We start from the raw sequence: 13,328 nt of genomic DNA on the forward strand, positions 1-13,328 counted from the left end.
CTAACAACAACAACAACAACAATCTATCTTCTACTGCAGGGATGATTCTGGTGAAACCCCCCTGGAAGGACCAGTCTGCCATGATATAAATTCTCAGGGCATCTTAAATTTGACCCTAAGATGTTTAATCGTCTCCCGGAAGGCTGTAACGATCTCAGATTGACAAATAGTATTATTTCAGTTTTGGTCACAAAATATCTTTAAAAACAGAGATTAAGAACGGAAGCCCTGGAGTATTAAACTGTCAGATCTTTGGGGTTTGTCTAGTTTCTATAGCCTATTGGACAGGCTTTAAGGTTTTGTGAGTAGCTTTCTAAAAGAGTCACCACAGACAGCTTCCCATTCAGGCTTGGCATCAAGTGGTCGAATGCTCTGTGGAATTCCAAAAATGGGTTGCTACCCTTCGACTCACCTTTCTATAACTCCCCCTCTACCTGTCTTAGGTCAGCTTCTCAAGAATTGATGGTTAGGCAGAGTCAAAGGATATGGAAAGAGGGAAAGGGAAGAATAGGGGACAGACAGGCAGACAGAAAGACAGACAGGTGAGCATCTATCAGAAAGAGGTGAGAAGAGGTTTGCAAACAACTGAACATCTGACTCCTTCGCAAATTCCCCTGATACACAACTCATGGTATGCCTGTTCTAGAATGTTCTGGAACATCTCTGGGCAGAGCGCCAGAGCAGATACAACAGGTGAAAGAGGCAGGGAACCTTTCCTTTCAACATGGCCTTCAACTTGGAGTTGCTCAACAGACCACACACAAGAGTTTCTGTTAACCCTGGGGAGGGGTAGTGCGCCACCCCCGATTCCCCTCAGGGAAGCTTTGCTCACTGCACAACTAACATGCTAGGAGAGTTCACACCTACTGCAAGGTGGGGCCAGGCAGAAACCACAGCTATGGTGCAATGGATGCAACTGGGGAGATCAAAATAATTATTACTCCCCTCCAAAGAACTCTAAGCATTTGCAGTTCTCTTTTTCCAAGGCACATAAATATCAAGTCTTTATAAAATGAAAGAAATAGGCTAGGTTGCTGGAATATACAAGTTGCAGTGCCTTTCAGGGACTGTGCTTGACAGACCTTCTTGGAGAAACACTGAGAAGTGAGTGGTTGAGTTGAGCCCACACTGTGCTTTGGACATGGAGTTCCCTCGTGCCTGGGTTTCACTAGGCCAGCAGTGAGGGAGAGTGTTTGGGGTGTCCTTCCCTATTGGGACTTTCCAGTGAGGTTGATCCCTAATGACATCATCATAAGCACATCATTTCATTGGTGTCCTTAGAGGGTTGATGGTCAAGAAGTAACAGATATCCGGTAGAGCAATACTCCAAATTCCCTTTGGAGAGAAAGCCATGCTTGGTCACCTTGTCCAGCCAACTCAGAGAGAAAAAAGGACGATCTCAAACTTCCCTGTCAAGTCCAGCTCCAACCATTCAGTCCTGCCTTCCTAAGGCACAATAATGGCTTTGCATGTGCTGCTGATGTGGATGGCATCCTTCTTCAAGGAGTCTGGAAGAGTACAGAAACAAAAGGTGGCAAGTGACAGGAAGGTGCCGGATGCACAGAAAAGGCCAGGGGAGCTTTTAGCTTTCCGTATATACTGAGGAGAGCTGGCTAGGACAGCGGTCCACCGCGCTGATCTGCAAGAATGTGGGGTCTTCAGGCCCACTGCGGAGGGACTCTGCAAAGAGGCTTGAGGAACCCGAAGGTAAGTCATACACTGGAAGAGATAAAAAAAGACAGGAAGTTAGACTTCCACAATGCATCACACCCCACTGGGCCAACAATGGCTGCAATGTACCCACCATATGTGGACTGGGGGCCAATTGTGTTCTTCAGAGGGTCTCAGTTCTCCAAGATGTTAGTGGAACGTGAGCCTGCCTTGTATGTATGTGGCTGGCTCAAATAGGTAGGGATACAAGATATGGGCTGAGTGTTCTACTGAAGAATGGGGGTGGCCTCAAATGGAGAGGATAGTCAGGTTGAGTCTTAAAAGAGGGCGGTATTCCCGCAGATGGAGAGATAGGGAAAGAACATTCCGAAGGGAGGAAAACAGGAAGTAATGACAGAAAGGGTTGACCATGGGTTGTCAGAAAGTTTGATTACTCGTAGTTCATGAGGAAGTTGAATATGATGCCGAGGAGATTGGACTTCATTCTTTCAGCAGCTGAAACCATTCAAGGAATTTGAGCATGAGTTGAAGGGATTTGGTCATAAAAGGCATATTTGATCCTTCATGTTTGAAAGACAATGTTCACCGTAGTATGAGGTCAGAATGATAAAGGTGAGAGTTGAGTCTGGGAGACTTTCTAGAACGCTGGAGACACAGTGTGGGAGAGACAAGATGGCGTCCGAACTACAGAGGCATGAGTGGAGCTGGAGAAGGAGATGATAGTCAAGTTGAGTCTTAAAAGAAGGCGATTCCCACAGATGGAGAGATAAGGAAAGAACATTTCTGAAGGAGGAAAACTGGAAAAGAAAGTGAAGAGGAGAGATATTTCAGGGGTATATGTGATAGGACTTTATGAGGTCGAGTGCTCACTCAAATCTTGTCACAGAAAACCCATCGGTCTCCCCTGCCAGTGTTGCCCACACACCTGTAATGCCCGAGTGAGTGGAGAAGGCTCTGTGGAAAACATCAAAACCGGACTGGCCCACAGATGTGGGGACAAGGCAGTCCTCAAAGGAGGGCACCCCACTGCAGGTGTTGCTGGACGGTACGATTCTCTGGGAGTCAGGGTAGTGCGGGGGGCAGAACGTCTGCAGCTGCCCATAAAATCCTGAAATGTAAGCAAGCATTGAGTTACTTTAGGGAAAGAAGTTTACCACTCATCTGTCATCTTACTTGGTGGCTTTCGTGTTGCTGTGATGCTGGAAACGATGTCACCAGTATTTCAAACACCAGCAGGGTCACCCATGGTGGACAGGTTTCAGGGGAGCTTCCAGACTAAGACAGAATGGTGAATAAGGACCTGGTGATCGATTTCTCAACAAAAATTGGTCAGTTGTATCAATTTCATCATTGTGCTGGAAAATGAGCCCCTGAGGTTGGAAAGAGATGCCCTCCTTAAAACAGAGTCAACTTTAGTGACTTAGATGGAGCAAAGTTTCAGGAGCTTCATTTGCTAATGTGACAATGCCTCAAAAAGAGAAGAAACAGGGGCAAGCGTCCATTAATGATGGAAACATGGAATGTACAAAGTATGAATCTAGGGAGAGTGGAAGCTGTCAAAACTGAAATGGAACTCTGATTGCTTAAGCTTTAATGAGCTGAAATGGACTAGCACTGACCATTTTGAATCAGATAAACATATAACCTACTCTGCTGGGAAAGACAAATCAAAGAGGAACAGTGTTTTCACTGTCAAAACCAAAAAGCATTACAAGAGTTATCCTGAAGCGCAACACTATCAGTGACAGAATAGTATCTCTCCATCTACATGGAAGACCGGAGCCCTGGTGTGGTGCTGTGGGCTAATGCATCAGACTGCAAAGTCATTTGAAATGCAAGGTCGGTGGTTCACGCTCACGCTGCTCCTTAAAAACCATATACAGGGTCTCTATGGGGTAGAATTGATTCGATGGCACTTTACAACAATAACAAGGAAGACGAGTTAATATGTTTATTATTCAAATTTATCCGGCAACTACTAATGCCAAAGAGGAAGAAGCTAAAGATTTTTACTAATTTCTACACTCTGAAATAGATCAAATATGCAATTAAGATGCACTGGTAATTACTGGTGATTGAAATATGAATGCTGGAAACAAAGAGGAGACATTAGTAGCTGGAAAATATGACCTGGGAGATAGAAATGACACTGAAGATCACATTATGGAACTTTTCAATACCAACAATCTTCATTGTAAATACCTTCATTACAACAACACAGTGACTGTACATGTGGACCTCACCAGATGGAATACAGGAATCAAAGTGACCACGAGACAGCGGAGAAGCTCAATATCACCAGACAAAGTAAGTCCAAGGGTCGACCGTGGCAGACCATCAATTACTCATATGCAACATCAAATTGAAGAGGAAGAAAATTGAAACAAGTCCAGGAGAGGCAAGTATGACCTTAGTATATCCCACATCTGAATTTATACACCATATCAAGAAAAGATTTAACATTCTTCAATAGGGACATTGAACACTAGTGACTGAAGACCAGACAGGTCATGGGATGACATCAAGGACTCATACATGAAGAACCCAAAAGGTCATTTAAAAAACAGGAAAGAAAGAAACAGCCAAAATGAATGCCAGAAGAGACTCTGAAACTTGTTTTTGAAGACAAAGTTGGTAAAGCAAATGGAAGAAATGATGAAGTAAGTAAAAGAACTGAGCAAAAGATTTCAAATGGCAGCTCAAAAGGACAAAGTATTAAAATGAAAATGTCAAAACTTAGTGCTAGAAAACCAAAAGCGAAGAACAGGCTAAATATTTCTTAAACCAGAAGAACTGTAGAAAAATTCAAACCCTGTGTTGCAATATTGAAGAATTCTCGGGGCAAAATATTGAAGGATGCAGAAAGCATCAAAAGAAGATGGAAGTAATACACAGATTCACTGTACCAAAAATAATTGGTGACATTCCACAATTTCAGGAGGTGGCATATGATCAAGAACTGATGATATTGAAGGAAAAAGTCCAAGCTTCACTGAAGGCATTGGAGGGAAAAACAAAGCCCCTGGAATGGATGAAAGCCAATTGAGATGATTTCTGACTCTGCCTTTCACTGCGTCTATTGCTTCAGCTGTAATCTATGAACGCCACTGCCCACTGCCCAGGGCACTGAGCAAGCAGATGAGGAAGTCCACATAGAGTACTTAATTAGCATGTTCTAGTCTGTCTGGTTCTGATGGGAAAGCGGCATTAGTAGGGGAGGTGACCAGATTCCACGGCCATTCAACGATGGAGCACAAGGGACTAGTTTAGAGACTTGAGATCTTAGTCTCGTGTGCCTCCATTTATAGAATTGCCTCTTCTTCCTAAGTTTGGAAGGTTTTATCTTCCCTTGTTAAAGAAACCTGAGGTATCCATCAATAGGTTTAAAAAAAAAGTGTCATCGAGTCAACTCCAACCCCTGGCGACCCCCTGTGTGTCAAAGTAGAACAGTGCTTTTATCCCAAGGTGCCTCGAGATGGACTTGAACCTCCAACCTTTGGGCTAGCAGTCAGCACATTAACTGTATGGTCCACCCAGGGAGTCCATCAAGAGATAGGTAGATGGCCTCTTAGTAAAATGAGGGTACAGGACACAGACAGCCCGCTACGCTCATGGCTCCTCATTAGTTTTCACATGGGAGGCTGTGTAACTGATCAGACGCCTCTTGGTTGGTTGCCATGGAAATCATCAAAGAATATGCCTCATTGCTCCCAAACCTCAACCATGTTCATACTCTTGTACTTGGGAATTTTCTTTCTGAGGATCTATGTTCTGAAGAAGGGTAGAAATTTAGTCCAAAGATCCCTGAATTAGTAATAATGGAACATTGGCGAGACCTCGAGACCACCATGAAAGAAAGGTCCAGTCAACAAAGTTGTGTTACGTTATGAGACTATTCTAATGACATTTACAAGGAGCTCTGAACAACATTGTAAGATCATCATCAAGTTAGTTTTTTTTTTAAAAAAAGCAGGATTATAGTATCGAAGACAGAAGCTAGGCTTTGGGATATGGATAGGTTGTGCGTAGAACACACAGTGTAAGGTGATATCTAGAGTTGCCTTTGACTATTTTTTTACGTTTTTCTGAACTTTAGCAGTGGTGAAGAACAAGGGCTCTGGAACCAGAGGACGTGAGTTCAAACCCTAGCTCAGCTACTTATCAGCTGTATGGTCTTGATAATTACTTTCCCGGTGTCTCCGTTTTCTCATTTGTAAAATGGGGTTAACAAGAAAACCTAAAGTTCACTGCAGAGTCCCGGTGTGGTGTCACAGAATATGCACTGGACTACAAGGACGGTTTGAACTGCAAGGTCAGCAGTTCAAACTTACTAGCTGCGCCTCAGAAACCCTATACAGGGTCACTATGGGTCAGGACCGACTCAATGGCATTTAATAACCACAGTTACAGTTCACTGAGGAGAACTGGTGGCATTGTAGGATAAACACTGGACTGCTAAATGCAAGGTTGGCAGTTCAAACCCTCCAGCTGCTTTGCAGGTACAAAGATGAGGCAGTTTGCCCCTGTAAGGAGTTTCAGTCTCAGGAACCCTTTATACACAGGGTCACTGTGAGTTGGAATCACCTAAGTGCCGGTAGGTTTGCTTTTACATCTCATTGAAGGGAGTTCTGATAGAGCAGTGGGTAAGGTTCAGATGACAACTGAAAGGTCGGCACTTTGAACCCATCTGCCGCTGTGTAGGAGAAAGATGTAGCAGTCAGCTTCCTTAAAGATTTCAGTCTTGGAAGCCCTGGTGCGGAGGTGATGGTGTGGTGTACCACCAAGTTGGTTCCAACTCACAGGGTTTCTGAGGCTGTAAATCTTGACCAGAGCAGAAAGTCTCATCTTTCTCCCGAGGAGCGCCTGGTAGATTTGAACTACCGACTCTGTGTTAGTAATCCACTGACAAAACCCTCGGTGGCAGTTTTACTAAATGTCTTGCAGGAATGCTATGAACTGAAATTAACAGCAATAGGTTTGGGTTGACACTTCACTGTGTTATTATGAAGATTAAATGACATAGTCCTACAATATCATTTAACAACAGAATTAATTTTACAGTAACCAGTGTTTGGGAACTGCAGTGACTCTGTAGAATAAGTGCTGGATTGTGAACTACAAGGTTAGTGGTTTGAGTCCACCAAGCACTCCACGGACAAGGTTTTCTGCTCCAGCAAAGATTTATGGCCTTAGAAAGTCGTGATGAGTTGGAACTGAATTGAGGGTACATAACAACAACAACAAATTCACTGCCAGCTCCCCTCAGGGTAACATTACCTACAAAGATGAGAAGGCCCCTTTCACTGAATTCCCACCGCTCCTCACCAGGCAGCATTAATCTGGCAGCACTTCCGGGACACAACTATAGAGAAATCCACTGGCCTTTGGTGAAAACCAGTTCATTCCTTTTTTGCCACCCTCTTTCCAGCTCCTAAGATTAAGCAGAGATGTCATGTGGCTCAAATCGATGTTGTCAACGGTTGTGAGGAGGTGGCATGTCCCTGGTAATGTTCAGCATCACCCACCACCCGTCTGGGTCTGAGAGAGAAGGGCAGAGGCGTCTGCAATGCCTGCCTGTGGGTGTCTTGGCTTATGTGAGGGACAGTCTGAACCGGCATGGACCCGAGAGCAACTTTTATCCCTCTCAAGGCCAACTCACAGAAAGAAAATCCTCCTTATTAAAACTCTCTCTCCAGAATGAGATGCCAAACACACCAGTGTGGGGAGCTGGGCTCATTGGGACCAAACTTGAACATACTCTCTTCCCATAAAACGAACTCAAGTTCTAAGGAGTCTTTTAAGGTTGTGCCACACACGCAAAGCCAGAGAAACCTGAGCTCATTTTCTGATGAATGGCTCCCTGTATCCCCGTGGCTGCGTTTCATGGAGCAGATTTGGAAAGAACCTTAGCTCTCAGACCCAAAGCAAAATGAGGCAAGATGTTAACACGTTACAAGGACATTAGACTGAAGAGTGACGGCAGGTCATCCAAGCAGCTGGTGAGTCAGCCCCTAAGAGCTACTGCATGCTCACAGGAGGCTGTTGGTGGGACTAAAGAAACATTGTCCTTGGGGACCAATAATGCAGCCCAAGTAGAAACACAGACATTTTTAATAACATAAGAAAACACACACAAATACATGCTGGTGATAAATATTCATTGTCATGTTTAGTTACAAAATATTCCTGCCCTCACCTTATCCCATTTTAGAAGTTATTTTATCTCGTAGAATGAAGAGGGATTTGTGGATAAACTGGCTCTATCTAAATTGTCCACCACCAATCTGTCACTTGGACATACGGTGGCTGTTTGTGTGTTGCTGGAAACTATGCCACTGGTATTTCAAATACCAGTGGAGTCACCCTTAGGGGGCAGGGCTCAGAGTATCCAGACTAAGACAGACCAGGAAGAAAGATCTGGTGATCTGTTTTCAAATATTAGCCAATAAAAATCCAACCAATCACAAGAGAATACTGCAGGATAGAGGACTGGAAGATGCGCCCAAACATCCCAACGCTCATGAAGTTGATGAAGAAACAGGCAATATTCTGTTCTGCCGCCCCTGAGGTCAACACAAGTCAGAGCTGGTGTGACAGTTACTGACAGTAACCACCTCCTGAAGGTCAAGGAGAAGCATCCCTCCTCTTCCCAATTTTGGCAACAGTATTTTCCTTCCTAAAAACAAACTCGTATTTCTGATTATAGAAAATAGTTGGGTATTCATTGTTCTCACTGGAAAATGGAATATAGTATACACAAAGAAAAGAAAATGTTTCCTTGATTCTTACAATTCAGAAATGGCCAGATATATTATCTACATAAAACTGGAGTGATTCAGGTCTTATTCCTGCACAGAAGTCGTACTTGAACTTCTTCATAGGTCGCGGAGACTTGTTCTTACAGAGTTCTCTTGATTCTGTCACACGCCATCACTGTTGTGATGTGATGATGAGGATTCTGGTGAAGAGTTCACAGATCATTCTTGTTGCTCAGGATGACACGGCAGCCCACCAGGCTGAGTGTAGATTTTCTTCCCAAATCAGGAAGGCAGACAAGAAAGGGAGTTGCATGACTGACTCAGATAACGAAAGCTGCTCTTTGGGGCAGTGCCATCCAATAGGACTTTCTCTGACATTAAGGACGTCCCGTGTCTAAGCTGAACAACACAGCAGCCACATGTGATCACAGGGCATCTGACATATGGCAAGTATGACTGAGGAACTGGTTTTCAAATTTTATTTCACTTCAATGGACGCACGTTTAAATAACCACACACATCCAGTGGCTTCTTTGTTGGAATTTTCAGGAATAGGGCAAGGTGGACTGTCAGTCTTGGCTTGACAAATGTGCCTGGTTACATTTCAGGAAGAAACACAAATGCCACAGAAACAGTAAAAAAAAAAAACAAAAAAAACCCCAGATAAACATCCACATGTTTTAGTGTGGCACTGTGGGTTAATGCGCTGGACTGCAAAGTTGGTTTGAACTACAAAGTCAGTGGTTCAAATTCACCAGTTGTTTTTCAGAAACCCTATACAGGGTTGCTATGGGTCAGAACCAACTCGACGGCACTTAATAAACAACAAATGATCCGTAGACTCCTAGTCTTCAAGATAGGAAGAAGAGTTGAATCTCATTTTTTACTTGAAATGATCTTTGATTTTGTTTTTGGCAATGGTTTACACAGAAGTTTAGGCTCCCATTCAATGATTTCTACACGAGTTGTTCAGAGATATTGGTTACATTCTCATGATGAGTGGAACATTCTCATCATTTCTGTTCTGGTTGTTCCACTTCCATTAATCTAGTGTTCCTGCTCCTTTATAGATTCATCTTTGTGATGACTGATCTCATTTAGGTAATTTTTAATAGGAGCACAGTACTTATAGGTGATACTATTTAGTTTTGGAGTCAATTTGCTATCTAGTTACTAGTGATTTCAAGAACTATATGTTGTTGTTGTTAACCGCTGCCAAGTTGGTTCCAAATCACAGAGACCATGTGTAGGGTTCCTAAGGCTTTAAATCTTGGCAGGAGCAGGAAGTCTCATTTTCTCATGCAGAGTGGCTGGTGGGCTCAAACTGCTGACCTTGGTTTGCAGTCCAGTGCTTATCCTATAGAGATAAGCACTGCATTCCTCCAGAGGTTATATAGTTGTTGTTGTTGAGTGCCGTTGAGTCAGTTTCGACCCATAGTGACCCTAAAGAGGGTTTCCAAAGAGCAGCTGGTGAGTTTGAACCATTGACTTTGTGGTTAACTGTCCAGTGCTAATACAACAGCACCACACCAGGACTCCAGAGGTCACACTGTTGTTGTTGTTAAGTGCCGTTGAGTTGGTTCCAACCCATAGCAACCCTGTATGAGATTTCCGAGGAGCAGTTGGTGAACTTGAACTGCCAACCTTGAGGTTAAAATCAACTTTGTGGTCCAGCGCATTAACCCACAGCACCACACTGGAGGTCACAGAGTTGAGTCTTTATTGTCGTTGTGTACGATCTCGTCAAGTCTGACACATAGCGACCTCATCTGACAGAGGAGACCTGCCCCATAGGGTTTCCTAGGCTGTCATCTTTATGTGGAGTTGCTGGTGGGTTTGAACTGCTGACCTTACAGTTATCAGCTGAGAGCTTAATCATTGCATCGTCAGGATTATTTTGTCTTTCCTTACAAATTAACCTTTTCAATGCTGTAGAAGGAGCTAGAGTATCAGTGAGCCGATAAATAAACTGTGCTCCTCATCAGAGGATGATCCCAGTGTGCCCGGAAGTTCCACTTTCCTTCTAGGGTCAGGAGATGCAGAAGGACACATGTTAGCCTCTTCAGACTGTCCACTTGAGATGTCCACACAGACGGCCCTGCTCAACTGCTCCTAGGCATGATGGAGACTTATACCACCAGGCACGCCTTGTCTAAGTGCCATGCAACAATCTGATTACTTAATGACTAATGGACAATACTCCAAATTGAGTTCAACCTCTCCCTGTGTCAGGCTCAGACTTCTTGATTGATCACAAGCAAAGTCACACAGACAAGGTCAACATTTCAGAAAGTCCAAAGCATGGAATTCATTAATAAAATGGATGAGATCATCGAAGCACTGGAAGATTCTACAACCCCTCAATAAGAGAAACGGAGACCTAGGCAGGGACCTCATAGCCGAGGGGCTCATCTGATTTCTGCCTGTTGTATGAACAGCTGGGTCTGGATTTGACTCCTGTATGGCCCACTGAACAACTTTGTGCTTTTGTACATGTTACTTTCTTTCTTGAGCCTCATTTTCTTTGAAATCAATATCTACTTCGTAGGACTTTGGGAAAGATTAAGTATGACAGAATTTAACAAAGCTACTAGTATACATTCGGGCACTCATGGTTGTTACTATGAGCTCATTCTCACTCATGGCAACTCCATGTGTTACAGAGCCGAAGTGAGTACAGGGTCTCCAAGGCTGTGACCTTCTGGAAGTACATCACCAGACCTGTCTTCTCAGGTGTCTCTGGGTGGGTTTGAACCACCAACCTTCCAGCTGCTAGCGGTGTGTTTAACAATTTGTACCTGCTAGAGACTCCTTGGTACAGAGGAGATTCTCAGTAACTGGCAAGTATTATTACCTTTTTATATGCTTAGGCATATTTATAGGTACTATAGAGACCCCTAACAGTGCACTGCTGGTGTTATGTATGAGTTAGGTAATGCAAGGTAAGCAGTTCAAACCCACCAACCACTCCGAGGCAGAAAGATGAGGCTGTCTGCTCCTGTAGAGTCTTGGAAACCCTACAGAGGGCACTGTGAGTAGGAATGACTCGATGGCCGGAGTTTGGTTTCGTTAAAACTCACACTAAGTACATCTTCTCACACAGTTCACCATTCCTAAGAGTGAAACTACGTGGTTTTGAAGAGTAAGATCGCCACAATTTGGTTGTCATGTTTTGACCTGGCTCCAGGTTTTCATCAGAGTGAGCACTCCGCTAAAGCTTCCTTTCTGGGAGGGAAAGGTAGAGACTCTGGCTGGCTCTTCATTGGAATCCAGTCTGGAAATGGGAAGCTGCAGGACACGAGGGAGACAGATTTTCCTTTGGGTTGACAATTACACCAGCTTGCAAAAACACTTGAGCTATTTACGATTGACATTTAAACAATTGCTGTATGAAGAAAAGAGGAAAATAAAGGGAATAATACCCTTTACAATTTTGCCTGGGCACATTACTCTAGAAAAAGTCCTGTGACGGTGCTTCAGGAGGGTCAGGAGAGAAGCTAGTCGGTCCCCTTGTCCTGGGGCAGGTGGACAGCAGAGTGAGGACATCTACTTTGAAGAGTTCACTCATTTCCAAGACGAAATCATAGCCACTGAGTCCTCCCGATTCATGGCACACACCACTTCATGTATCAGAGTACAACTAAGCTTCAGAGTGTTTCCAGTGGCTAGGTTTTTGAAAGAAGATTGCCAGGTCTTTCTTCCAAGGTACCTTTGGATGAACTTGAACCTCCAACTTCTGAATGAGCAGTCAAGAGAATGAACCATCTTTACCACCCCTTCTCAAGAAATAGCAAAAGATCTGCAGCTTTTGCTACCAGCTTTCAGGCCACAGTGGGTGCACTCGGAACACTTGGGGTGCATTCCTCCAGCACCTTACCTGCTTTGTCGTGAGCTGGTAACAGCACCTATCACCATGAGCCACAACCTGGCCCTTGGACTTGCAGTCTCACCTCCAGGGACTGGAGACAGGGCTGGATTCCTAATCATCTATCTACATAGGGTTCAAATAAGGGGATGGGACCAGGGAGAGTTATGTTGCTGAAAAGGACAAGTGAGAAACGGGAGAAAGCAGAGCAAAGTAGGCGTGTGAAGAACATTCTTGGTTAACGATGCAATTCGTTTTCAATTAACTACTCTCAGCCCACCCAAACCCTAACGTGTGGTGGCCTATGGCTTCCAAATTCTCAAAATGATAAGCTGCCAAAGTAAACTAATTGCAATGTGTCTCAGTAATTGCCATGTGTAGGCACATACAGATATAGTAAAATGGTTCAGTGAGTCCTGGCGGAGCTGATGTACGTTCAGAAATTACATAAAACAGAGACTGGAGACGCAGCAGATCCGAAGCATCCAAGATGGGTTTAAAAGCCAGCCTTGCCACTCACGGTTTGTATGTCCTTGAGAATACCTGAACCTCTCTAGCCCATGACTCCCTGCCCATAAAAGAGGAACTGAAATATTTATGCTGCAGCAGACTCCTCCCATAAGGACTGAGAAGAAGCACAGTGGTAGAGTGGAAAGGGATTCAGTGCCAAGTTGCCCAAAAGTAGCCACCAAGAACCAACCACCTGCCGACCTTCTATGACTCAAAAATCCTGGGTAGAGGTGCTCATCCTTGGCTGGAGGGTGGAGGATAGGGGCATTCTGAATTTGGATGGACACTCTGCCCACTGTTGAAGATTGATACAAACCAGCTGGGGAGGGCCAAAGACGGTTACCCAGTCAACGCACCATGCTCTCCCTCTACACGAAAGACCCAAAAAACCAAGGGAGATGACATCCCTGAAACCTTGAGTATTAAACGAAAGGATAAAGAATTAGGTCAAACACTCCCTGAAGGAAGAAACTGATTCAAGATAGTGAATGAGGAGAGATACAGAGCAGAGACATCTGCCATTG

At 44.2% G+C, this 13,328-nt stretch overlaps 1 protein-coding gene across 1 annotated transcript in view; it reads right to left on the reverse strand.

The window, feature by feature from the left end:
* Window positions 1-1,476: 1,476 nt before the first annotated feature.
* GLIS3 (GLIS family zinc finger 3) overlaps window positions 1,477-13,328 on the reverse strand; it is a 591,510-nt gene continuing 579,658 nt past the window's right edge. The window contains exons 9-10 of the mRNA XM_006863746.1: window positions 2,597-2,779; window positions 1,477-1,719 (exon numbers count right to left, since the gene is read on the reverse strand). Coding sequence (XP_006863808.1) covers window positions 1,583-1,719; window positions 2,597-2,779 — 320 coding nt within the window. The 3' untranslated portion in view covers window positions 1,477-1,582. The remainder of the gene's footprint in view (window positions 1,720-2,596; window positions 2,780-13,328) is intronic.

Source organism: Chrysochloris asiatica, unplaced genomic scaffold (assembly GCF_000296735.1).
Source record: "Chrysochloris asiatica unplaced genomic scaffold, ChrAsi1.0 scaffold00056, whole genome shotgun sequence".
Classification (NCBI taxonomy): domain Eukaryota; kingdom Metazoa; phylum Chordata; class Mammalia; order Afrosoricida; family Chrysochloridae; genus Chrysochloris; species Chrysochloris asiatica.